The sequence below is a fragment of the Anoplopoma fimbria genome, chromosome 9, assembly GCF_027596085.1.
Source record: "Anoplopoma fimbria isolate UVic2021 breed Golden Eagle Sablefish chromosome 9, Afim_UVic_2022, whole genome shotgun sequence".
Lineage (NCBI taxonomy): Eukaryota > Metazoa > Chordata > Actinopteri > Perciformes > Anoplopomatidae > Anoplopoma > Anoplopoma fimbria.
In genome coordinates this window covers 8,874,613-8,901,502 of record NC_072457.1, presented here as the reverse complement: position 1 = coordinate 8,901,502, position 26,890 = coordinate 8,874,613, and the positions used below count along the sequence as shown (strand labels likewise).

General features: G+C 40.6%; 4 protein-coding genes across 4 annotated transcripts; 1 reads left to right on the top strand and 3 right to left on the bottom strand.

Moving 5' to 3' along the window:
• The first annotated feature begins 535 nt into the window (after positions 1–535).
• LOC129096063 (phosphatidylinositol 5-phosphate 4-kinase type-2 beta) lies at positions 536–11,068 on the top strand. The gene is made up of 10 exons (XM_054604716.1): positions 536–1,223; positions 4,724–4,821; positions 5,328–5,424; positions 5,546–5,698; positions 6,030–6,176; positions 6,989–7,027; positions 7,457–7,570; positions 8,062–8,323; positions 8,599–8,702; positions 9,897–11,068. Exons 1-10 carry the CDS (start codon positions 1,080–1,082, stop codon positions 9,975–9,977), a joined length of 1,239 nt encoding a protein of 412 aa, XP_054460691.1. The 5' UTR covers positions 536–1,079; the 3' UTR covers positions 9,978–11,068.
• Positions 11,069–11,928: 860 nt separating this feature from the next.
• Positions 11,929–15,835, bottom strand: psmb3 (proteasome 20S subunit beta 3). The gene is made up of 6 exons (XM_054604726.1): positions 15,708–15,835; positions 13,987–14,171; positions 13,040–13,147; positions 12,724–12,901; positions 12,172–12,266; positions 11,929–12,091 (listed from the first exon to the last, which is right to left on the bottom strand). The coding sequence occupies exons 1-6, from the start codon at positions 15,708–15,710 to the stop codon at positions 12,043–12,045; spliced, it is 618 nt and encodes a 205-aa protein (XP_054460701.1). The 5' UTR covers positions 15,711–15,835; the 3' UTR covers positions 11,929–12,042.
• A 1,103-nt stretch (positions 15,836–16,938) lies between these two features.
• On the bottom strand, positions 16,939–20,647 carry cwc25 (CWC25 spliceosome associated protein homolog). Its single transcript, XM_054604718.1, has 9 exons — positions 20,453–20,647; positions 19,663–19,835; positions 19,335–19,571; positions 19,173–19,242; positions 18,765–18,916; positions 18,559–18,631; positions 18,234–18,439; positions 17,678–17,845; positions 16,939–17,515 (listed from the first exon to the last, which is right to left on the bottom strand). Exons 1-9 carry the CDS (start codon positions 20,468–20,470, stop codon positions 17,404–17,406), a joined length of 1,209 nt encoding a protein of 402 aa, XP_054460693.1. The 5' UTR covers positions 20,471–20,647; the 3' UTR covers positions 16,939–17,403.
• A 2,969-nt stretch (positions 20,648–23,616) lies between these two features.
• sp6 (Sp6 transcription factor) lies at positions 23,617–24,543 on the bottom strand. Its single transcript, XM_054604724.1, has one exon. The coding sequence runs from the start codon at positions 24,541–24,543 to the stop codon at positions 23,617–23,619; it is 927 nt and encodes a 308-aa protein (XP_054460699.1).
• Positions 24,544–26,890: the final 2,347 nt, after the last annotated feature.

Genomic DNA, 26,890 nt, shown 5'->3' with positions numbered 1-26,890 from the left:
TGTAGTTGTATAGTATGTGTATTTATAAGATAAGAGATAAGATAAGATAATCCTTTATTAGTCCCGCAGCGGGGAAATTTGCAGGCTTACAGCAGCAGAAAGTAAAGTGCACACAAGAGACATAGTAAAGAAAGACAAGATAAAAAAAAAAGAAAAAAAAGTATTATAAATAAGCAATAAAAACAGTAGAAAAACACAATAACTGAAATATAATATTTACAGACAGAAAAAAACTATTTTGTCTGTGTGTTGTATAGTATGTGTTGTCTGTGTCTGTGTAGTTGTATAGTATGTATTTATTGTCTGTGTGTATTTATAGTATGTGTATTTATTGTCTGTGTCTTGTATAGTATGTGTATTTATTGTCTGTGTCTGTAGTATAGTATGTGTATTTATTGTCTGTGTATAGTATGTGTATTTATTGTCTGTGTCTGTGTAGTTGAGCTGCTGCAACACTTGAATTCCCCATGGGGATCAATAAAGGAATATAATATAAACTAGTCCTGCAGTCAGGTGTTGAGCTGTGGGAACCCCTGTAGTTCCAGCGGCGGCCTGCTGGGGGCGCTGTTGGCCGTCGGGAGCCGCACAGACGCCATCTTGAGGAGACCCCGAGCTGGTTTGGTGACTGACAACAATCTCGGGCGCATCATGATGGGATTACTCACCAACAAGTAGAACAGCGCCGCACCAGCTCTGCGTTTTTGCACACGTTTAACGGGGGGTGGGGGGTGGGGTGGTGAAAGCAAGAGCAGCTGCCCGGCCCGTGTTCACCTCTGCCCGGCCGTAGAGAGGAGAGAGGAGCGGGGAGGCTGCGAGCCCGATGGCCGGCTAGCTGCTCTCTGGACTCCGCCGCGGCCTGCTCGGGGAAGAGGAAGGGGGTGGTGACGGAGCAAAAATGCTCCACCGCTGACTCCCCAAACAACACCCAGAGAGTTTTGGCCGACGAGCACGATGCTCCTGTAGACTCCAGTGACTCCCAACAAATCTGCGTGTTGTGCGTCGAGGCCGGTGAGCGACCCGAGGCCCGTCCGTCCGTCCGTCCGTGCGTCCGTGCGTCGGAGCCCGGAGCCCCCTGCAGCATGTCATCCAACTGCACCAGCGCTGCGCCCGTCAGCGCCAGCAAAACCAAGACGAAAAAGAAGCATTTCATAGGACAGAAAGTGAAGCTGTTCCGTGCAAGCGAGCCCATCCTGAGCGTGCTGATGTGGGGGGTGAACCACACGGTGAGTAGGGGCAGGCTGCTAGCTTTTGTCATCTGTCATGCATGCTTTGATTCAAGGTCTATGTCGTTGGGGGGGGGTTTGGAGGTGGAGGTGTGCAGGCTGACTCTGTGTGGTGTGTGTTATCACTGCTGCTCTGCCTGGAGTGTGCGTTTTGCAGGTGGAGGGTCTGACGTGTGTTTGTTTAAGTCTCTGCAGCTGTGTGCACTGATATTCACAACATTTCCACTGGAAGCATTAATAATCTGCTGTCTTGGATGTGTGGAGTGTTTTTTTTTTTGTTTTTTTTGGAGCCATTGCTGTAGTGCAGGCATGGAGTGGGAGGGGTGAGAGGGGTGTGCCAGGCAGTCAGCAGGAGCAGCAGGTTACACAGACAGCAGCCTGCCCATTGTTCTGATAAACCTGCTCCAGAGCCGGCATTTGCAGCTCCAAAACTCGGTGCATGCATCCAACTGCTGCTGTTTAATTGCATTACATCATTACCCCTATAAATAGCCAGCAGGGAAAATATATCACATTCACTTTTGGCTGAGTCTGACCCTGGCTATGTAAAGCATAGTGAGGGGCAGATTCGACACCAGTGATGGATGGATGGATGGAGTTGGTTGGCACCAGCAGTGCAATACACTCAGTAACTATGTTGTCACACGGACCCGCTCTGGCACAGTTTGATTGATGCATGAAAAGCAGCTTCTCAGGTGTGAGAACTATGTCCAGGGTTGAAACTTTTGGATCTGCTCTGAACAACACGGCACCTGTAATCTGGATTATGAGTTCATTGTCACAGTCTGGTGTAATTTGTTTTCACTTCTGTTATTTTTGGTTCCCCTCATGTCAGGTAAAGTACACCAGGGCGGTCCCTGTGACGTTACAGTATTGGGTGGTGGACTGACTCATCTTCCAAACATTCAATTTGTCATTATGTAATTGGTAATTATTCAAAGGTGGTTAACTGCCAAAACAGCAGATAGTGACACTGTGACAGTGGGAATGTGTTCATGTGTCTGGATCAAACTACGCCGCGGCTGTGGTGTAGTGGAGAGCAAGGTAGTTCTCCAATCAGAGGGTCATACCCGGCTTTGATCGATGTGTCCTTGGGCAAGACACTTAACCCGAAGTTGCTCCCGACTGGATGTTGCATGAATGTTAGTTAGAGTCTGATGGTGGCACCTGTGGTAGCCTGTCATCAGTGTGTGAATGGGTGAATGACATGTAATATACTACTGATTGTAAGTCGCTTTGGATAAAAGCGTCTGCTAAATGACTGTAATGTAAAATGTAATGTAATGTAACTACACTGATTTCTGCAAGACATAATCCCGAAGACCAGCTAGCCTGTTAAATGAGATGGCAATATAATGCAAACAACCAGGGAATTAAGGGAGCAGCTAATGATATGGTTATCACTGCAGCATCTCCAGTATTCAGTGGGTGAACTTTGGCAGTGGGCGTGTGGGTGCAGCTCCCAGGCCTGGTGATTGAGGTGTGGGTGGGAAGCCGATTCAAGACATCAAACAGACTTCTCATCAAAGTCCTCTTCTTCCAGTCAGGAGTTGGATGCATTTTTAATAGTGCTCTAGCTGTTCTGCTGCAAGACTTCACTTCCACACAGTGTCAGTTAGTGTTTAGATGGTGAACTACTGAACACCACCTGTTTGATGCTGCCTGTCCCTTGGATTTCTTTTTTATGTCCACAAATAATTGCCCACTGAGGTTCATCAAAGCTTCAGGTTAAGGGAGTGTTTGTATTTTACTGATTGAGCCCATTCAGCATTATTAAATAACACCTTTAAGATAACAGAATCTGATCTTTACAAAGGACACAATGTGTTCATATAAAAAAAATTAGATTAAATATTCAATAAATGCTTGTTTTCATACTTCTTAAAGTTACACATTATTTTTTAGATACGCTAAATGTTCCTGCACACATCAATAATTCATGCAAATGAACAGTCGTCCACTAGGAAGCTACCTGACTTGACTGTTTCCTATTTTACATCTTAATTAAAAAACTATACTACTAGTGTACAAACAACAACCATTAACATTAATGCACCACCAGGAGTTGGTTCAAAATGAGAAGAACATATATTAAATTGCCAAACAGCACGGCCAGGACTGTTTACTGCCCCTTTGCTGCCCATTTTAGTTTATCCATCTGTTATTACTTCATATTTACTTACATGTTTGACTCCGCTTTCTCCCTGGGGTCGTGGTATTTCTTCAGTCTTTTCCTCAAATTTACCTTGTGTGGCTGTTTACTCGATAATCTACAAGGGGATTTTTTTTCCAGAGGTCCATCAGCGTGAGTTTATGCCCTGGTTTAAGTTTCAGCAGATAAGATCAGAGTTGGGGGGTTTATCAGCAGTAGCAAGAAAAACCTGTGTCCTTTTCTCACAATTATTTTTGGACATGTATATTCATGGATGGATGCGTATTACAATACCTAGTATTCCCATAATTGGTCTAATGGATGTCTTATTCTAGGATAATCTTAATTTGAACATATCTTCTATAACTAATACAGTCATTCTGATGGGAAAGCATCATATTCATGTATACATGTATACACATAAAACTATGGAAAGAATTTGAAGATTACCTTTCATTATAACATTGTTTAATAAGTGTATGTATTTTTCATAATTTCATAGTTTGCGTCTTCAAAAGTCCCTGTACAAGAATGTATAAATAATGGATTTTCTCTCCATTAGTTATGTTAAATATGATCATGACATAGTCAACCTTTTTTTGTTTTTGTCCCCTTTTTAATTTGTAATATTAATGTTATTGATAAAAATAAAATGAATTTATGTTGCAAGAAAAATGTCCGGGCTGCTCTTCGGTCCCAGGGTCAATTATTGGTTCTGGTAAACACTCGTACAGATTTGGCTCAAATTGTTTTGGGTCCCATGAAACTGACAATAGATATACACAGGGGGCGGCTGTGGATTGGAGAGCCAAGTAGTTCTCCAATCAGAGGGTCGGTGGTTTCGATACCCGGCTTCGGCAGTCGATGTGTCCTTGGGCAAGACACTTAACCCCAAGTTGCTCCCGAAGGCTTGCCATCGGTGTGGACTGGATGTTGCATGAATGTTAGTTAGAGTCTGATGGTGGCACCTTGCATGGTAGCCTGTCATCAGTGTGTGAATGGGTGAATGATATGTAATATACTACTGATTGTAAGTCGCTTTGGATAAAAGCGTCTGCTAAATGACTGTAATGTAAATGTAATGTAATGTTTTTGAATACTGAGGTGTGTTGCAGGTATGCACAGTTGTTGTTCAGTACTTGAGGGCAAAATGAGATGCTGTACATATATTTTCTCAGTTGTATCTTTATGATATGAGGAGTCTGTTTTAAGCATACTTTCAAACCGTGTACTGCAAAGTCAATAGTGCTGCTTTGATTTCTTAATTATATGTTCTGTATGAAGGAATATCAGCTCCGGGCTCTTGTCTGATCTCTCTCTCTCTCTCTTTCTCACTTCTCTCCCTCAGATTAACGAGTTAAGTAATGTGCCTGTACCAGTAATGCTGATGCCAGATGACTTTAAAGCCTACAGTAAGATCAAAGTGGACAACCACCTATTTAACAAGTAGGTACATCACAGCTTATGCACTGTCAGCTCAGTCTGTTAAAAGCACTATCCATCCAACAACAGAGTTCAAAACACCTGATGTAACTCCTAAAAGTGGACCTTCCATCTCTTTGCTCAAACATTTAAATCACAGATTGTTTGCACTCATTAAATCCCATCACAACACAAAGTGAGACTTGCTCTGAATGACTCTAATACGTTGTATTCAGAATGGATGTCACCAACCATAATGTGGCAATGACTTAACCAAGCATTTTAGCGATACAAATCATCCTCATGGAAAAGTAGCTCTAAAAGTAGAACAAATGCATTCGAAAAAGGAGCTCAAAGCTGTAAATGTCAATTTTGAATTGTATTATTGTCTGTGCACACAATAGCAGAAATAAGTCCAACATCTACATTTTGCAAACTAACGACGTCAGTCATTCTTCTTCCTCATTTTTAGTAATGAGCCTCTGATCTCCTGATTGTTGTGCTGACTGTTTGTGTCCTTTACTTGTCAGAGAAAACCTGCCTAGTCGCTTTAAGTTCAAAGAGTACTGTCCCATGGTGTTCAGAAACCTGAGGGAGAGGTTCTGCATTGATGACCAGGACTACCAGGTAGGTCACTCCTAGTCAGAGGATACAAACAAACTTTGATGAATGAAATCTAAATTATTTTAGGTGAAAAGGGAATGTCTACTTTGACGTCAGAATATAACTGGATTTTTTCTTTTGGCAGAACTCTCTAACGAGGAGCGCCCCACTCAACAGCGACTCCCAGGGTCGCTTTGGCAACCGCTTCCTGTCCAGCTACGACCACCGCTTTGTAATTAAAACAGTGTCCAGTGAGGATATAGCTGAGATGCACAACATCCTAAAGAAATATCACCAGGTAGAAAATCCCTTGTTCCACCACAGAAATAGATGGAATCAAATATCTTAGATATCTGCAATATGCTTAAATATTTGGGTATGAGTATTGGTTATTTCATACACTATTTATAGGAGTATATAAAATACATTTAGGTGCATCAGTCTGTGAAAAACGATTTAAGATGTGCTTACTTCATTTGAATCTAAAGTTACGTAATCCAAGTGTTGGAATGATATGAGTGTAGAGCGGTGCTGTGTCCAGTTTTAATCAGTTTTCATACTGTATATTTGATTCCTTACTCCCACACTTTCCGTTCCACTCTCTGCTCTCATCCCTTGATTATCTACAGTTTATAGTGGAGTGTCATGGCAACACGCTGCTCCCACAGTTCCTGGGCATGTACAGGCTAACTGTGGACGGGGTGGAGACGTACATGGTGGTGACCCGGAATGTATTCAGCCATCGCCTCACCGTACACCGCAAATATGACCTGAAGGTAAAAACATGTTTGTTTCCTACACTACAACAACATGTTATGATGACATAAAACAATTGTGCAACATCTGTGTCTCTCTTAACATCTATAACCGCTCTTTGAATTTATTAAATTAAGTGAAAATGTATAAATACATTATCAATTATTTTTTATTATCAAAATTTATTTATTTATTTTGTCTGACATGTAAATGGACTCTCCTCTGAGGGAAAAAATTGAATATAAAATGAGACATAAATAAATTAAAAAAAGAGCACAACATAACATGGAAAAATTAGGTTAAATTTAAGAAATAATTTACTGCTGAAACAATTAGTCAACTAATCAGTAATGAAAATCACTAACAATTAAAATAATTTATTATTTGTACAAGTAAAAAATGCTTAACATTTGCTCATACCAGCTTCCTCTTTTATATAATTTTTTTGGCTATGAAAAATGGGGAAAATCAATTTTTGGAGTTTATTTTGTTTTTATATTTAAGTTGTTTATTCAATGTATAGCTCAAACACTTTATTTTGCAGTGATTGTGCAGGAAGAAGAAAATGGGCATGCATAATTTGCAGAAGATTACAAATCCAGCTCATCTATAAATAATAGATAACAGTGATCCTTAAAAAAAGCTTCATAGCATAAGCCTCTTCTCCTACAAAGTATTCTCTGGAAAAAACAACCTTACCAACGCAGTATTGACAGTTTAGAGACGCTGTCTGAGTTAAAGTGGGTGAAATGAAACAATGCCTCTGATGTGTCTTGAGCCTGCTTTCAATGAATTCTATTTTTAATCTCATTTTCTACACTTTCATTTGTAGGGTTCTACGGTCTCAAGGGAAGCCAGCGACAAGGAGAAGGTACGTTTTATTTCTGTGCAGTGACAGCCGCTGACATGATGGGACAAATATAAACGCCCTTAGCTCACCCCGAAGGCAAACCTGTCAAATGACAGCTAAATTAAGCAGGTTTTCAGGAAGCATATTTATTCTGTTAGTACCCTTTTGCACTGGCCTCATGTGGTCAGTGTGTAATAGTCTGTTGTGCTTTTTTGTTTGTTAGTATGCGCTGTAGAGTACTGACAAATGTCTCTTTCCTGTGAAACCATGAATCATTGAAAGACCATTTATTTTGATATTATCTCTATGTAATTGTCCTAATATTACATTTATAACGGTGTATTTGTTACACTTATCAGTATTATCTGTATCTCGCATGTGACCTGTAATCATCCTCATTAACAACATTTTTGTTACTGTTTGACAATTAAATACTTCCCCTCTCTTCAGGCAAAAGAACTCCCAACTTTTAAAGACAACGACTTCCTGAATGAAGGCCAGAAGCTGCAGATAGGAGACGACAACAAGAAGTACTTTTTGGAGAAGCTAAAACGTGACGTAGAGGTGAGAAACACATCCAGGTTTTTATCTAGTTGGCTGTAAAAATGTGTAATCTTGTTATTTTTTCAGACATTAGTTTGGTAGAGATGGTTATCAAACCTCATTACTTTTGTGTCGGTAGCATCGAGCATTGATAAACTTCAAATGCAACAGGTGGGATCGGTATTCTACTTGTTCTTTGACTTCCATTAGAAACGTAAACTGTACTAACTAGACTACGCTATTTTGTTTAAACATTATAATCCTTTAAGTAAAGTATATTTTAAAAAACATCATCTTGGTAACTCAGGTATTGTAAGTACAAGTATTGAAACATTTTGTATAGTGACAGTGCAGTTCTTTGGTTATACTGCAATACACAGATCTGTTATCCATGGCAAGCTGAAAGATATTTAATTGCTGCTGTTTGACTGAGAAACCCCAAAAGGGCAGATGTGACGACGAGGCATTACATTGAGTGTTGTGTGTGCGTGTGTATTGTTTGTGTGTGTCAGTTCCTGGCAACCCTAAAGATCATGGACTACAGTCTCCTGGTGGGAATCCATGACGTGGAGCGGGCAGAGCAGGAGGAGATGGATGTGGAGGGCGTGGGAGAGGAGGAGGAGTACGAGAACGACGGGATGGGCGGAGGAGTGCTCACCGGCTCCTTCGGCACGCCTCCCGACAGCCCCGGAAACCCTCTCAACTGTGGAGGATTCTTCGGCCCCGGGGAGTTTGACCCCTCTGTGGACGTTTACGCAATCAAGAGCCACGACAGTGAGTGTCGCCTTTGACATCCATCTGACCCACTTAACTTTAAATGAAGCATTGGCAGCGGATTAGATGACAACTTGTCTGTAAAGAAAGAAGAAAATAAGCTTTGTTTTGATTTTTTTTTAAAATAAATTTAGTTTGATTAAAAGCAATCAAAACTAAAGAGTAGACAGTCAAAGCTGCTCCTCATACAATAGCAGAAATGTGTGTCCCACGTCACAGCCTTTATCATGTATTTTCAGGTGAAAGTAAAACCTTGTGATGTGTTCTTGTGCCAGGTGTTGTGAAAAAGGAGGTTTACTTCATGGCTATCATCGACATCCTCACACACTATGACGCGAAGAAAAAAGCTGCACATGCTGCCAAAACTGTGAAACACGGGGTGAGTGTCAATACTACATCATTATCCATCCCTCTATGGCTACAAATTCAGATTACAGAGATATATGTCAATTAAAAGAATCAATAAGACATTATGAATAGGTTATGCTAAATACTTTTTGTAGAGCAAAATATTTCATATTTATTTAATCATTAAAACACAACACAATATTATGCTGAATCTTCATATTAACAGAGTTGTATTCAAATTCATTGTTATTTTTTAAAAACCTTTTATATTATCTCTATGTAATTGTCCTAATATTACATTTATAACGTTTTTGTTACACTTATCATTATCTGTAGTCAATCATCTTTAACAACATTTTTGTTACTGATGACATTAATTAAGTCACTTTAGATGACAGTGGACGTTTTCACCAGTGTCTGCCCCCTCATGTTTCAGCCAATCACATGTGCCCTCAGCCTCCAAGCAGGCTCACCAACTGTCAGCAGGCTAGCTAGATCCAGTTAGCTACAACAACCAAAGAGAAAGACAGTGGCTGCACTCTAAATCTTATACTTTCTCTTTTTACTTTTAGTACATACTGCCTCTCCCCTTACAAAGTATGTACTGCAGGGTGTGTAAAAACACACCCTCTGTTTTTTTGCTCTTCACACTGTGGTGTGTCTTTCTCTGAGGAACATCTATATGAACATAATGCTAAAAAAATGAATCTGAATTAACTAGTAGGCTGCCACTGCCAACGCTGGCTCTTCACTTTAATGCTGAGTAATAAAACAAAGCTCATCAACCCATCTGATTTACAGGCTGGTAAGGTAGTATGTGTAGCACTGTTCAGCTTAATAAAAGGAGGAGCCGGTTATTGTATTGTACCTGTTTGTGGCGGCTATTGTTTTCACCTTGTGAGTCTGTGTGTGACTCATCCTGGTAAAATGTTTTCCAGTAGACACCTTCTCTAGCAGAACCTACAACAGAAAAGGTTTTGTGTACTTTGCCAGTTATATTTCTGCAGACAGATTTTGTCAATAAGATGCTGTCATGAAACTCCGGGGCAAAGGCCTAGGAAGTGGGACAGTGAGCATACTATTCTTAGGTCATACGGCCCCTTAAAGTGCATTTTACTCCATGTAACACAGAAATGTATGTAAATCAAAAGTATTAATGTTCTTTTATTGCATGTTCATGGCTCAATCTATCTTATTTTGTACCTTTTTTGTTTGTGTATCTTAGGCGGGGGCCGAAATATCGACGGTGAACCCAGAGCAGTACTCGAAACGATTCTACGAGTTCATGTCCAACATCTTATCATAGACTCATCTCCCATCTCCCAGTCCAGCCAGTCACTTCCTGTCATAGACCTGTCAAATGCCACGCACTTATTTCTCTTCCCCTTCACCTCAGCATAGGTCCATCTCCCCCCTGCCTCCCAACGCCTCCCCCCCAAAAAAACTACCAGTGTCCTCCCACAGCTAGCACGAGTCTGGCAGGAAGGATGCACGCCGCCTGTTACACTGACCCCCACAAACACTCACCCCAACACCTCCCAGACTCCCTCATCCACTAGCTGACTACAAAAACTCATGAAACCACTCTTTGAATTCGGAATGGCATCCCGATAATCTCCCTGTTCTTTTTAAAATTTTCTGCCTCCCATTCTTCTTCAGCCACCTTGTTACTCCTCACGCCAGCACGGAAACTGTCTCACTAATGCCTTGAACGAGTGTGTCAGCTTCAGCAGTTAACAGTCCGTCAGTACAGTCTCTTTGGTTTCTGTTCATGTCGTTGTTGTTCTTATACTTTCTATTAGACACAAACACACAGACACACAGATGTAAACAACTTGCACAGATGCTGAATGGTCAGATTGCATGACAAACACTTTTAACAGTTGCCATCAGGCTTCTCTCACAGTACAAACAAAAGAATCAAAAGCACTGCTGAAAAAATTGGAACAACAGGGGATAAACACTTTAATATATAATGGTGTATTAAGTAAATGAATGCAATATCAAAAATGCATGGCTGATGTGTACATGAGACTCCACCAGTAAGTTGAAACATCAAACCACTGAACTTAGCATCTGAGTGTTATGACTTAAAAAAAAAAAAAGAAACTGAAAAAAATGGTGTTTGAATGTTACGTTGCCATATTGTTTTTCAATATTTTGGAAATTTTAACCGTGAGCTTGGTGGAGGATGGTCTAAGAAAAAAAAATTCACATAAAAAGGGGAAATCTGCAGCAAATACTTGTTTTATTACCATAAGGATCATTTTTATATCTTGTTTACATTAATGTAGCAATTTTGTGTTTGTATACAGTATTGTTTTGTTACCAACAGACATTAGGAAAAAAAAGTTACTTGAAAATGATTCATTGCATATTAAAGGGAGTTTTATCTTGTTTTTGTTTGGCTCTGCTTATTTCTTAAGCGACTGTATCTCACTGTTTGACAAAAAACGTTTTTATTTGGGTCACTAGATAACAACCGAGCTATCTCCATGGCAACTGACCAAACTCCATCCTCGGAGGCAGACTGTGAGATGCAGTTAAAAACTCTGGAAAAGGATAGTAAGTGGTCTCGGAGTGAGGCTTTTTTGTCAACACACCATAAAACATCTTATTAAGCAATACTATTTCAGTGAACAGAGTTATGTTAATGGTGGGAAATTATATTAAAAAAAAAGAGACTTCATGTGTTTTTGTTATGTGCTTCCATAGAAATCAGGGACACCAACAGACTTGAAAAGGAATGAATGGGTGAAACTGTTCAATGCTGTATTCTACACTTCACATTATGCCACTAGGTAGGGTCTATCTTTAGACCAAAGCATTTTCATTCCCCGCTTGGTCTGAGGGTTCAGAATTGACACAAGGACTGGCTCCTTTCATTCAGTCATAGCAACGTTGCTTTTTGGAGAAGTGTTGGAATTTCTCTCTGCAGTGTCTCCTCCCGATGGTTGTTGCAGTGTGACATGTTGAGAATCAGTTAATGTTTTTGTAATCTCCCTACTCTGACTTTTTATATTTTTCAAACTGATGTACAGTCCATGCTAGCCGTCATATAAAGAAAGGTTTAAGTATTTTCCAGTCAGCCAACCTTGCTGGTTTAGTTTTCCTTTAATTTAAATTTCTGTTGCCAAGCCTGTCTTGGTTTTGTGCAGAACTGTTGAATTCGGCTCAAACAATTTGCATCATGAAACAAAGATCCGAAAAGTAGTGGCAATGTAGTGCAAATTCTTCCATCGATAACATAAGTCAAGTTCATTGTTTAAACCTATGTTGATTCATTTATTGAAGAAAAGACAGTACAAGCATTGTTTATTATTTTTATACAAAACATTTGTGTTGGTGAAGTGTGTGGAAAAACAGAAGCTCTAGTCCATCCTGGCTTTCAGGGTTCGTGTGGTGATCTTGTCTTTCTCACTGCAAGAGAAAAGAAAAGGCTGTCAATCACTGCAAACCTTTCACTCCACCTCACCCTAACCTGTGCATACTGTACTTACATGACATGTACAACGACTCCCATTCCAGACACTGCATCTCTATCAACTGCGTTCAGCATCGCCTGTGAGATGGTTTCAAACAGGTCCTCTGCTTCCTGCATGATTGAACACATTTATCAAATTAACACTTGTGAATGTTTTACTAAAGAATACCTGTGGCAAGAATGACTGAATACAAGGTAGACCTCACATACTGTACAAGAGGATGTATGTCTCTAAAAACTAGCCTCTACAGTGCAAATGGAATAAACGATAGATTTCTACTCCTCTAAGTTAAACTTTGTGTTGAAAGTCGTCAGCTGTGTAAAGACATCGTTCTGATCTTGTTGAAAAGTTAAAGCTGACAATTCTACCAGTAACACAAATGGAAGCTAGTAGTAACTACGTTTACATTCACGAAAAATGCAGACATAAGGTTTCTCTTTATCATGTGAGATCCTGCACACATTACAGACTTGCAAAGGGCAATACTCAATTGAACATTAAGAAACTGCTAGTTACTGTTTCTTAGCGTCCAGCAAGCAGTGACCTCAAACTTCACACACTACTTACCATGTCTGGCTCCCACAAAGATTCACACATGCCATACATCTGCTCTGAGCAGGTGCCACTGACAACAAAGTCTTCTGTCACCATGGGGCAGCCAATCAAATCCAAGGAGCAGATGAATGGCTCTGAGGTTTTGGGATCAAGTCCGGCGATCACAGGCTCGATGTAGTACGGCCCGAACCTAATGAGAGCATCACATGTTAACCAGATGTTCTTTTACCTTCTAGGCAAGTATTTATGCCAACAGTATGCAGCTTTTAAGTTTGACATGGCTCTTGTTAACACTAAAATGGGTCTATATTAACTTTGGTGCTCTCACCTCTTTTCATACAACAGGTTGGACACCATGCTCATGAAGGTCTTGGGCTTGATCTGGCGACCCTCCTTCAGCTCATACAGGTTCAGTCTGAATTTCAGCCTCTGGGATCTACACAAAAGGCAAAGACATCGTTATTCCTGAGACATTTCACAACAGATGATAATTATTTTAAACAACCACAGAGAACGACATTTACCGTATTTTCCGCACTATAGGGCGCACTGGATTATAAGGCGCACTGTCAATGAATGGTCTATTTTCGATCTTTTTTCATATATAAGGCGCACCGGACTATAAGGCGCATTAAGCGAAACAAAACAGTCAGTCAGTCAAACTTCCTCCACTTCCTACCATTGATTCATTAATGTTGAATTCTCTCGCAGCTGCTCTATTCCCATGTTCTCCTGCGTGACTGACAGCCTTGAGTTTGAAGTCCGCGTCGTAAGCGTGTCTCTTGACAGGAGCCATGTTGGGGTCCTTATACACACACACTGTTATTATGGTGAAGCACAGTATGTATTACTCCGCGACGCTCCTGACTACGGTGGCCGTAATGCTGCTGCGGTGCGGCTTTGTAGTTTACCAAAGTCGTACTAAAACATTTTGACAGAGCGCCGTGTACCACACAACATCGCTTCGAGGTCAGTAAGCACAACCAGAATTAATCCATATATAAAGCGCTCCGGATTATAAGGAGCACTGTCGTTTTTTGAGAAAATTAAAGGCTTTTAAGTGCGCCTTATAGTGCGGAAAATACGGTAACTTATTTCCTATCTGTCACTTACCGCATTACTAGTACCAGTTTCCCCTGAATTACTTAGTTATACCAATTCATAAGTTCTGACTGTAGTCAAAGTAATTTAGTATACGTGTCATCATCGTGCCCTGGTGGTGAAAGAAATGTTTTACCACTTTGAGAGAAAGACATGAAGGTTAAACACACTCACACTGTCTGAACATCAGTTGCCAGTCCAGCTAGCCCGATGTACAGCTTTTCTCCCATGGGGAAGACCTTCTGGAAATCTGTGGTGACCATTTGAGCCTGAATGCCAAATCTCCGGTCTGCAGCTATTGCCACACAGTTCTTCCCCCGCATGGCCATGACGGCCCCTCCATTATAGGACATAATAGACTGGATGAAGAAGGACATAAGTCAGAGTTGCAATGACAAATAGATCAATTGATTAATTAATTGACAAAAAATGTATCGGCAACTATTGTGATGAATCAATTTATTGGCAATTGTCATTGTCAGCAAAAAAAATAAAATCTATTTAAATATGTCAATTTTGGCTCCGTGAATCATTTTGATTAAACATTTTTCACTTGTTCTGATATTAAACTGACCAAATAATCAATTGCTTGATTTAGAAAATACTCAACCATGAAAATAATAAAAAATGTAGACATCACTATGAGGCATAAAGAGGATTAACAATACAAGTATCAAAATATATAAGAACCTCAACCACAGGACTGAGATATTTCTAAAAGGAAATGTACAGTAGGTCCATATCTAATATACAAATAATATGCAATATATTTTTGTCTTCAAAATAGAATATAATTAGTAAAATGTATTTATTTCGTCATGTTTAAAATAATGTGCCTAATTAATCAGGGTTATGTCTAACCCACATGTGTAAGCCTGTAGAAGTACTTTAAATGACTCAGACTGTAACTTTAACTAACTATAAATGAAAAGGTGTAGTTATAGGACCAACAATGGACCAATATCTGACATATCAGGGTGAGACCTTTCTTAATTCATGTCATTTGAGGTGAAACACGTCGTTCCTGGGTCGTCACTGTTGTGAAGAAGTACTACCCTGAGCCTTCCTCGTAGCACTTATTGCATTCGTATTAGTTGTTGCACTTATTGTATTCGTTTACTGCACTTATCCTATTCGTAGTAGTTTGTAGCACTTATTATATTCGTATTAGTCTGTTGCAATTATTGTTTTCGTAGTAATTTGCCTCTGCACTATACTTTTGCTCTGGTTTATGCTTTAAGATGCTTGTTTAAGAAAAGGAGATGCACTTATGACTTCTGGTGACTAGTAGTTCTCTTGAATACCTATGTTGAATACACTTCCTGTAAGTCGCTTTGGATAAAAGCGTCTGCTAAATGACTGTAATGTAATGTAATGTAATGTAATGTGACAGTAGCTTCACTGTATCCACTTGCTAACTAGCCACGTTAGCTTTGTAGCTAAAACAGATACACTGTCCAATCAAACGTTTACTGATGTCGACAGAAACGTACCTACAACAGTTTAAGCTTCCCCCGGGCACAACCACATGTGTTAATAATAATAATAATAAGGACAGCACGGGACTGTGCAGCTACACACCGTTAGCTCGTGTGCTGCTAACGGTGTGAGCCTGCACGGCCACCGTCGGCCACTTTAACACTGCTTTATTCTGCATCGTATTCTGAAACTATTCAATTAATGCATCCAACAAATAGTAACTGAATAGTCCTTACGTATCACATTCGTTTCCAGAGCATTAAGATGTAACGTTGACTTTAGTGAGCATTGTGAGATGTGTGCTAGCTGTTAGCTCCGAGCATTAGCTTAGCCTAGCTCTTGTAACTATCAGCCTTATTAACTGGTGATTTCACCTCAAAACCATTCGCACGTATTCTGGTGTATTTCGTTCTTACCATGGTGAAGCTGTTGCAGTGTATTCCTTAATGGTAGAACTTGCAAACTTCACTTCTTCTCGGCTATTATGAATAGCTCGCTGGTGTCCAGGAGTGACTACACGATTTAGACACTCGGGGATCAGAGTAGCTTGAGTCTCCTACGTCATCGCCTTCCGCAGAGGTGATTGGCTGGAGGAGCAGCTCCCGGTGCGAGGCGCTGCTGTGATTGGAGGATATCGGTAAAAGGCCAACATAGACGTGCATAGTTTGTATGAGGCGTGTTGAAGTGAAATTAAAACTGGGAAGTGTCTTTAATTTATGAAGATGCTTTTTTAAAAACTGGATTGTCCATAGCAGTTTTTTCCATTCAATTGGCAAGTGTATTTTTTATTTGATATTTAAAATGTTGCAAAAAGGAAATGTCAATTAGGTGCGTTTCCATCAACTGAATTGGAGCAAATCAAATTAGTGAAGGTGTAGTTGTCAGGAGTTGGCGCTATAGGCCACACGTGGCTGTAATCCGCCAGTAAACTGAGTAGAAGAAGTGGAGATCCAAGCCAAAAAGACTAAAAGAGTTGCCTAAAAGTAGCCTCTACAGTGCCACTGGAATAAACAGACAATAGATATCCCGATGAGAAAGGCAGAAGATTTCTAGTCCTCTGAGCTGAACTATGTGTTGAAACTATCAGTTGTGTAAAGACATCATTCTGATCTTGTTGAAAAGTTACAGATGACAAAGTTAAGTTGCCTTAATTAACCCCATCCATGGTCTAACCAATGTAAGATCGAAAAATGGAGGAGGACATGTTTTAATTGCTCTTTCATGTCAGCTGGTGTTGGACATGTTTCATGTTGTCCAGAGACGAGTCATGTGAGTTAACTTGAATTGTTCAATACGTCAGAACTTTCTTTTCTACTAACTGAATAATAATGAATGCCAATGAATATCAAAATAATCAAATTCTAGTTTGACCAACGCCTGCAGCACTTAACAAAACCTAATCAGTTAGTATAAATAGTAAACCACTGAATGTAAAGTCAATTGACAAATAATTTGACTAAATGTATTAGCACCACACTGTTGAATGAGGTTTTCTGTAATATATATCCTAATACTGAGGATTTTAAAACAGTAAATGAAATTGTCCATATACATCATCACATAAAAAAGGTGCTGTACTTTAAAAAAAAAGGTGCGAGCTGTGATCTCGGTTTTGGAACATACAACAAAGAGAGGCCACAAAGAGTGTTGGTGTATATATGTGGTTTTATCTATTAGTGTCTGAACGACAGAGTGGAAATATGTTTTCATTTAATTTGCCACTCACAGGAGTAACAACACTAAGTAACAAACATATATTACAAAAACCTTAAAAGCAGGTCCTATTATACTGTAAAAACTAAAACGATATACTGTACAACGTTCTGATTACATGAACATTAAAGGGGATATTTGCTTTAAAGAAAGTAACAAACAGATCAGCCATGATAGTCTGAAATATAAATGACGTTACCATTGTGGAAAATACTTTTCAAAATAAAAGCAACTGGTAGGCATGGAGCCTGTCGTTCCTTGTTTGAACTCATGACAGACTCCCACCACACCATCCATCCTCAATGCATTAATACATGCAGAGACAGCTAAAGGAGTGTGTGGCGTAGTCTTGTCAAGCTTTTTCATTTAGATAATCTATATTATACATGTGTTGTGTCTTCATCTCTTCATGAAGTTGTCCAGGGAGGCTGCAGTCCTCTGAATGGAGTGGATGTTCCTCTTCACTCTGTCCTCTACGGAAGAGCTTGCAGCACTGTCCAGCTTCATGTTACTGCAAGAAGGAAAGGTGAGTGTTACTGGGGCTAAAAATGTAAACATGCAAGAAAGGTGAAACCGGAGAGACATCAAGAAAACCTTTTCTGTGGATCTAAGACAACATTATAATATGAATCCCCTCTGATTATCTCTGTGTACTAGTTGCTAAGAAACTTACTGAATGAAGCCAGCATGGCGGTCAAACTTGACATTTTGTTCCTGCTGCTTTTCCTGCTCCTCTTGCTTCTTGTATCTCTTCACATTATTCTCCCTGTCCTCATCTCTCTGCTTGGCCTGGTCCATCATCTCCCGCCTCTTGTGCTCCAGCTCATCTGCAGTAAGCTTCCTACATCAGACAGAAAAAAATACACGAGAAAATGACCAGAATCCATTCAGTGTGGGTGGTGATTAAGACAATGCTCTGAAAAACTGATTTTTTTTTTTTTTTTTTTTTTTTTTAAATCATGCTTTCTCCGACTAACCCATAGAGTAATATTAATTACAATTAATAAGTGGAGTTACTTCAGACAGAAATAGTACAGCTACCCAACTGTTTAGTGGCAAATTTACTTAGATTTTGAATATACCTGAGGAGAATAACTCAAAGCAGTTATTCTACAAAATATGTATAAAGTTAGAGAGAAGGATATATAGCGTGGCAGCACATGATAGTGGATTTAAGTTTGAATAGTGGAGGGAAACGCCAACATTGTATTTTAATGAGAAAGTCTTACTTGGACACAGGGTGCCTCGGTCTCTGGTAACGCTCTCCCTGTTGGCTGGAAGCTTTGGGCTCAACCTTCTTGTCTCCTCTGTGTGAGGAAGAAGAGTCAAAGTGATTGTCTCTGTGGTTCCTGTGTGGCGACCGGGAGCTGCTCCTCCCACGGCGCCCTGAGTGATTGGAGGGAGCTGAGGACTGGTGATGTCTGCCAGTGGGGAGCTAAGAGGGAAGACTTAAATAGTTAGGACTTAAGGGTTCTGGTTCAGAGCAGATTATTTTTTGAAACTGAAAAATAAATCATATTGATGTAATGAAATACTGCCTTGCTGCTCACTGACCAGTAGGCCATAGCCTGGAAGATGATGGGAACGATGTTTGGTATCTGCTGAAGATTCATCTCGGGAATGTGTCCTGAAAAAAGATAAAATATAATAATTTAAACTTTGCTTAATGTGTCATAATGTTGCATGTGAAGTGTGCTTTGCTGGTTGAGCACAAATCTATGAAATATTATAATTATTTCTTAAACAATCTCCTTACATACCTGTGTTTTTTCTCATCTTCCTCAACTGAGCTTGAACTTGAACTCCTTCTCTTATGCTTCTTCTCCTTTCTTCTCTCTTTGTCTTCTCTCTTCTCCTTTTTATCCTTCTTCCTCTTCTTCTTCTTGTCTTTCTTGTTGAGATTCTGGCGCAGCTGTGAGGGAAATAAAAAATACTTGACAATCTCCCCCTCCTGACACGGTACCACTTTCAAACACACATGGAGCTGTTTTTGATAATTAAGTTAGTGTAAACTTCGCTGAAAGATGCAAAGAAGTAAAATACATGAGTGAGTTGGTTATTTACAGTAAAATAACCAAAATCTTTAAGTCAAAGGTCAAAACAACATCTTAAGAGTTCTTCAAAAATGAATCTGCTAAAAACCACAACATCAAAATAGTGACTTTTACCATTTCTTTGATTTTCTTCATCTTCACTGGATTACTCAAAAATTCTCTCTTCTTTTCTTCCTCACGTTTCCTTCAGAAAAACAAACAAAACATAAATTAAACAATTTGCAACTTGTGGTGTATTTTCAGTACAAATTGCACAAAGATAAGGGACAAACTAACCTGATTTCAAACAGGGGATCTTCCCTGATCTTGGCAGCCAGGTCGAGGTTTGAGGCAGGAGTGGAAGGGTTGAAGATGGACCCAGGCAGGAGGCCAGTCTCAGCCGATGGACCGCTCTCGGGCTCCTCGTATTGGTCGGTGATCTGCTTGTCAATGGAACGTCCCAGAAGATACTCATCTCTGGAGACCTGACCAGCAGGGCCCTGGTACATCCAGTCCAGGCGGTCATCCTTTTTCCTGTGACCATAAAACGAGATATTCTGACTTAGACAATACTATTTTGTCTTAAACCACAAAATAACTTCCATGATAATATCAGGGAACTAACTTGATGGAACCGGCTTCCTGTGCAAATCTTGTTATTTCTTCTCGAGCTCGTTCGTCTTTCAGCTCTTTCTGGAGCTCCTCAATCTTCTTGCGTTCAGCCTCATGTTTCTGTTCAGCTTTCCAAACGCGCTCGATGTTTTTCATAGTCTGGGGATGCCAGCTCTTTTTCAAGTTCTGGCAAAAGACAAGAGTGATGGAGACATTTAGGAGCTGTGACTGTGAAAACTATCACAGAGGCTTTAATGTGTAAGGTGAAAGGGTTTAACATGATAAGGTAAAATAAAATAATCCTTTATTAGTCCCACATTTACAGGATTACAGCAGCATAGAGGATAGTGCAAACAAGACACATAGTAAAATAAAATAAAAACAAGATCAAAATAAGTATTATAAATAAGCAAATGAGCAATAAAAAAAACCCCTGTAAAAAACAGTTAAGAATCCACAGTAACTGAAATATGACTACCCAGTCAAACGAAAGTATTCACGTATAATCTACCTGATACAATATCATCATAGGCGTGCATTGTGAATCTGACTATTTCAATAGAAATCTTAACTTTTACTCTGACATCTAAGTAAGACTTTTAAACTAAGATAAAACCATAGTTAAAGTGAGTATTGCTGAACTGGGCTGTGGCTCGTATCTATTCCCAGTATGTATTACTTCATGTTATTACAGCTATGTATTACTTCATGTTATTACAGCTATGTATTGAACAGAGAGCGTCTTTAAGGCTCATCCTCTGAACAGACTCTGGTACGACGTGACTGAGGCAGCTCGTACTCACCAGATCACCGCCCCCCATCTTGGAAATGTGGTCGTTTCAATCCAGCAATCAATGAAAAAAAGACAAATCTGTCTATACTATAAAAGGTGGCACAACGAAAGTTCAACGCTCGCCAGAAAATGGAGCCACCGCGTCCTGTGTGCGGTGTGTTTGGTGTATTTCCTGTTTTGCATGATTCCGCTTCCGGTTCGAGCTCATGGTGCCTTCACGTACCGATCTTTATATCCGGACATTACAGCGCCATCGTCGCGAATAAAACCGAATAACAAGTCAGCGCTACGACTTTCTAGTTGTCATGGTTGCAGTTCGTAAAAATGAACGTTATGCCAATGTGCGTGTTTTGATGGTTGTTAATTAATTGCACATACTGTATCATATATAGTTAAACACATGGTCTTTAACATTAGATTAATGAGAAAGATGCGTTCTGCATGGATCATCCTTATGTTTGTAACACCTCATCTAAGTGTAGAAAAGTACAATTTGTATTGAATCTATCCTCAGAGTAATATCTGATATATGATGCAAACATTTACAGGCTCTTGAAACCATCCAACTTACTTGTTCTTATTCTGCTACTACTACTACTACTACTACTACTACTACTACTGATAATAATAATAATAATAATAATAATAATAATAATAATAATAATAATAATAATAATAATAACAATGATGCTGTTGTATTTATGTACAAATGAAACTGCACAGAATAATTGAGAATTAAGACATCTTTGGTAAAAAAAAAAGGAGTTCAACATGGACACAGAATATAGTTTTTTTTATTTAAAGGACAATAATAGATTAAATACAAGTTATAACACCATGATACTTAACTTATTAAAAGTTTAAAACTTATTTTATTACAGTCGACTAAACATTCACTACATCAACAAATTAAAACAAAGTTGTCCATTTTGTTCTACTGACCAACATAAAAGAAGACTATTTCTATTATTAGAAATATTAGAAATGGTCAATACACAATAATTGACTAATGTTTAAGCACTGTCTTCCGTTTCTTACCTCCTATACATAAACACAGCAACTGTGAGCCTCCAGTAATGCAAGCTCCCTAAATATATATAAACTCAGCCTAGTGTCTGTGATGGGTTACATACATCCTAATAGTGTTTTAAACTGTAAAGCTGCCTACACTGCTTGCTACAGAACTATTGATCATATAATTGATTATGAAAGTTAACTATTCCAAACAAGTAAACTAAACAAATTCTGATGCTTGTGTTGTTAAACTGTATGTTCTTCCATTAACTAAAATGCTTACACAGTCTTTCTCTGCATGCTAATTCAGAGACATGTTTCCAAAAGCGTTTTGTTGAATGAGTTGAGTTTCGGTGAACATGGAAAAACTGCAGACACACCAACAGCTCTTAATAAATTGTGTTGAGAGACAAGCCCTTCACACATTGTTTGTTGATGATAAGGACTAAAGCTTGATCAGGCATGCAAATGGTTATCAAGCTGACAATATTTGGAAGAGCTGTATAAACCCACTTAATGAGGTACACCTGGATGGTATTGGTGGAACAACCTTCTGTTTCAACCACCGCTTGAACCTTTTCAGGCATGAATTTAAGGATCGCTCTTTATAAGATTTTCTGTTGCATATTTGTGACATCAAAAGCAGATTTTCTTTTTGGCCACTTGATGGCAGCAGAGCTGTAAATAAAACTTAGACATTTCATCCCTTGTTAATATTTCAATGAGAGCGGTGAGACTGAACTCAAACGGTGAAGTGTCGGTCCTGAAAACCAGAACAATTATCTCAACTGCCCCTAAAACACAGTGTACTCAGTAGAGCTGCAGAGCTGAGTGATAATATTCTGAGTGTTCATCACTCAGGCACATTTTTTCCATTGTTAATATAAAAAAATCTGATTAGTGCAGCTTTACATCTTGTGACTGCAGAGGCCACTGTAGTAAATGACCCAACTGAGTTTCATTCAGGTGCACCAGCAGCCTGTCGTGATGTGGAGTCATGTGGAGTCATGTTTGTTGCAAAACGATTCATTTAACCAGGCAGCATTTTTTCTCCATGTCCAGCTTTGGTTATCATGCAGCCCAGCTTTATCATATCTTACGTGCCAGAGGTGGAGGGCATCACATTACATCCTCAGCAGCTCGGACCACTTTTCATTTTATGGTTAAATTAGTTGTGATTTGTGATTTTACTCTTTTCACATCATCATCATCACACCTAATGTTTCTTTGCATTGTCGTGGTCTATCTGGTAAAAACCAACGTTCACATTCTCCTACAGTGTGATTATTCTCATTAATAAGTATTTCACCATCATAACTACGGTGGCAACATAAACACACAATTCTTTGGTGAATACGAGCCTTTGTAGTGCATTGAATTCCCATTTTTTAAATATTATATAGATTATATTATCAACATTATGGCATGCTGCCACAGTACAGCATTATTGTCTGTTGTACTTTCATTTTGTTTATGTAACCTACTATTTTATTTATTGCATACCAACACACACACACACACACAGTTTTGTGGCATGAACCTTCAACCTTCCAAATGGCTATTGACCTTTTTAAAATGACAAAATGCTGTATTATATTCCAGTGTCTTATCACAACTTGCATAGTAGGCTACACACACATATGGTGATAGTTTGAGACCAAAACTAAGTATCACTGTCTCTTGTCTCCGTTCAAAAGCATGCTGCCCTTGAAATTGTTGTATTAAACTGGGTTAGAGTCAAACATTTCTCCTAAACTTCCAGTAAGACATTTGATTAATTTCATTGTAAACAAGTTAACAAGCCACCTTCAGTTAATCTCATCCCATTCTCTTGGTCTACTGGTAGTCTTAGCTCAAGCAGCAATCCTTTAGCCACCTTCCATTTTAAGTAAACAGAGTAAGTTGTATCCACAGAATAAGTAAAATTCCTTTTTTTCTGTGTGCTATAACATTTAGATTATCACTGAGTTAGCCCAGTTGATAAATTCACAGGACCACAGATGAACACACTCTCTGTTCCATCCAACTTTCATTAGAGAAAGTTAGTCCAAACCTTTTTCCTATTCTCTATTCTATTGTAAAACTATGGCTCCTCGATTACAGAGAGGGGAACAAATGTTCACCTTTAACTGCAATGAAACTTTTCTGAAAGTGATGAAATTAGCCAGACTGCCCCGTCACACTGGAGACTGAGGGATCTGTCTCACATTTCAGCTTCAGCGGAGGCTCTGTGGTGTCAGACCCGGGCACATTTGATGAGGACTGAGGAGGTTTCGGTGTATCAAAGCCCTTATCCATCCTCCCGTCTCCATTCACCCTCTCCTCCCCATGTCCTGGCGGGGACTCGTGTGTGCGCATGTGCTTGGCCAGGTGGTCATTACGCATAAACACTCTAGGGCACAATGAACAGCTGAACTTCTTAGCACCCGTGTGTGTCTGAAGGTGGCGCTGCAGTTCATCAGAGCGTGTGAATCTCTTGCCGCAGAAGAGCCAGTTGCAGACAAACGGCCGGTCCCCGCTGTGCCATCGTAGATGAGCCTTCAGATGGGAGGTCTTGGCGTACGCTTTGCCACAACCAGGGATGTGGCAGTTGTGCATGTGCTTCCTCCGGCTGTCGTCGGTGCTCTGGCCCAGCTGCTCAGCATGGACGCAGTTGGGGCAGCGACATGCAGCCTGGCCGGCGCCTCTGGAGGAGGAGCGGCGCTGGGGCTTGGGGCGGGCTGAGACCGCGTTCTCCTGTGGTTCCTCCAGGGAGAACGGTTCTTGCTGCAGCATGTCAGGGGCCATTGGCTCCATCTTGAAGCCATCCTGGGGGTAGAGGTGAGATGAATGCGAGGCTGGAGCGAGTTGAGCTGGAGGCAGGCTGCACAGCTGCGGGTCAGATCCGTAAGGCCCTAAAGAGTGCTGCAAGCCCATGGAGCTCCCTGGATTTACTGAAGGCAAGCTGACACCCTGCCCCGTCTGCAGGTCTATCCAGCTCCCGGGTTGGACGTCCCTGTGGAGATCCCACCAGGAGGGGATGTTCATGTCTTCTGAGCTGCCACTTGGTGGGGCTGTCCGTAACCAAGGCTCGTAAGGGTGGGCCATGAGAGAAGCGGGTGCAGGTGGAAGACTGCTGATCGGGTCGCCTGCTCAAAGTGTTGACTGTTTTCTGGGTAACACTGAGAAGTTTAGCACTTGGTAGGATGGCGATGCATCAAAAAAACCTGCAGAAAGAAAGAGCAAACAAACTGTTATCTCTTCAAATATGGCTTCAACTCATCCTTTCACACTCAGTTGCCTTTTCTCAGTGACTTCACTGAACCACATGCAATGACTTTGAAGCCTTGAGGTCATTTTTTTCCCGTCTGAAAGGCTTTGAAATTACTCCGCTTCTGCTGATCTAACGTTTCTGAACTTCAGAAGAGATATATTCAGGGCTAAATCCTCCCGTCTACAACATTTAAACCCCGAGCACACCTCCTTCATCGCCATGGATACTGCAGTTCTCACGCTGCCTGGCCTAGGAGACAGAAGAGAGGGGGAGACAGACGTGTCCAGGCAGAAGCCTGCCACATGCATCCGCTGCCAGGTACTTCCCATGGAGGACAGTCAAAGACAAGAGCAAAGAAAACAACATCATTGGCCCTGTGCAGAGGCAAAGGCAGCAGGGGAGGGGGGGGATAAATGCTGGTGAGATTGGGGGAGGGACAAGAGTAAAGGGGAGTGTTGACAGGAGAGCAGTTTGGTAAAAGAAGTTCCAGGGAGGTATGGCTGCAGGCCAAAGTCTATTTGTACATCTCTGAGGTTTGTGAAACCTGGCAGACAGGGAAGACTGTTTTTTTTATGAATCACGCATGATTTACAACAACAGCCCTCCAGGCAAGTTACAAAAGGAGCCCCGTAAAAAGGCCCGCCTCTTACACACTGGCGGCAGAATGCATCAACAGTTGCAGACTGACGGCATTCATGAGCCTGCGAATGGGAGACCAGCAATGACATGAGAACAATTACTTTACGTGTATAATTATGGGCACACACTCTGAAACAGCATCCTGTCCCCAACACACGCCAGGTATGTACAGTCGACTTGTGCACACCTCAACAACGTCAGTCAGCAAGAGGAGGGGCTCGGACTTCCTAAGGTGACACAAAGCTTGTTAAAGTTGGACAAGTCTGTGGAAATCTATGACAAGAATCTACCAGCCTGCTAGACCTCTGCTCGGCTCCAAACATGTCCTAGCCCCAAACAATCTTGTTGACTTCCACCACACCCCCATCCTCGAACGTCTACAATTATCTTTACAGCAGGAAACCGTAAAGAAGGCTGAAGCTTCAGAGTTTAGGTGTCTAAGTCCTGAGATCACTTGTTGTGAAACCATATCTGACATAGCAAACTGCACAAGGTTGCCAACTAAGAGGTCAAGCTCCAGTGGAAGACATGCATCCTGTCCGTTATGGAGATCCATTCGAGGCAGGTGGAAGCATGCATTTGCTTCAGCACACAGGTGGTGTCACTATGACTGACAGTGAAGGACCCCCTCAGTAGATCTCAATTTGTTGAGTCAACACGGCCAAACCAAGAGGATTACACATAATTTTCAAAGGTTCAGTCAAACCAACTCAGAGATGCTTCTAGTTGCAATGAAATTGTAAAGCAATTAGTTTGGAATTCCCTAATGAAAGGCCTGGTGTTAAAGGTCAAGCTGATTTATTTTTATGTCGGCCTGGAGCCAGAGCTGCTGCTCTCTAATCTTTTGGGAATGCGACTCAGACACACGACGGAATGGCCATCTCTGCTCTTCCTGACATAACCGTAAACAAGCGAAGACAGCAGCATCCTCCTCCGTTCGCCAAAGTGCTGGGAGCGTTACGAGCTCCCAGGGGAAACAGCTGGCACAGAGGGGCCCCAGGGGGACGGCATCTTGGGAGGAGGAGGATGGTGCGGAGCAATGACAGAGCTCTGGTCATAAAACCTGCCCGACCAAGACCCAGCACAGACCCTCGTTTACAAGTATGCTATTTGAAAGAGGCACAGATAGGGAGAAAACTTTTCTCTTGATTTTTTAAAATAAAAACACTGCAATGAGTGCAGTTTTCCTGAATTTTAACAAACATTTTCACAATTTTTTTCTGATGAGAGCCTAATGATTAGGGTTTTCCAACATACGATGCTTATTTCAAACTGCTAACCTGCTCGTTTAAACTTTTGCATTAATGCATTTTAAGGTCCAAAATAATTTCAGGCCCAATTTAATACTTGTTCTACCCGCCACAAGTACCCCATCCTATCTCATCCCAGACAGAGAATAGCCCAGTTAAAACCGTAACGCTGACTGTCTGTGGACACTCCAGACAAACCAGTTTGGGTCAAATGGCATTTACAAGAAGTTTGTTTTAACCTGCTTGGAGGACAAGATGGATGTAGTAGAGGGAGCACACCAATTCGTAGAGG

Coding starts and splice junctions, on each gene's coding strand:
- LOC129096063 (XM_054604716.1), top strand. CDS start 1,080: ATGTCATCCAACTGCACCAGCGCTGCGCCCGTCAGCGCCAGCAAAACC. Junction 1,224..4,723: donor TGTGGGGGGTGAACCACACG/GTGAGTAGGGGC, acceptor TCTCTCCCTCAG/ATTAACGAGTTAAGTAATGT. Junction 7,571..8,061: donor AGCTAAAACGTGACGTAGAG/GTGAGAAACACA, acceptor TGTGTGTGTCAG/TTCCTGGCAACCCTAAAGAT.
- psmb3 (XM_054604726.1), bottom strand. Junction 13,148..13,986: donor GCAACTGATGTTCAGACAGT/GTGAGTGTGTTT, acceptor CCTTTTGTGTAG/ATCCCAGAGGCTGAAATTCA. Junction 12,092..12,171: donor GGAGTCGTTGTACATGTCAT/GTAAGTACAGTA, acceptor TTTCTCTTGCAG/TGAGAAAGACAAGATCACCA.
- cwc25 (XM_054604718.1), bottom strand. Junction 18,632..18,764: donor GAAGATGAGAAAAAACACAG/GTATGTAAGGAG, acceptor ATCTTTTTTCAG/GACACATTCCCGAGATGAAT. Junction 17,846..18,233: donor CCGAGGCACCCTGTGTCCAA/GTAAGACTTTCT, acceptor TGTCTGATGTAG/GAAGCTTACTGCAGATGAGC.
- sp6 (XM_054604724.1), bottom strand. CDS start 24,543: ATGGCCCACCCTTACGAGCCTTGGTTACGGACAGCCCCACCAAGTGGC.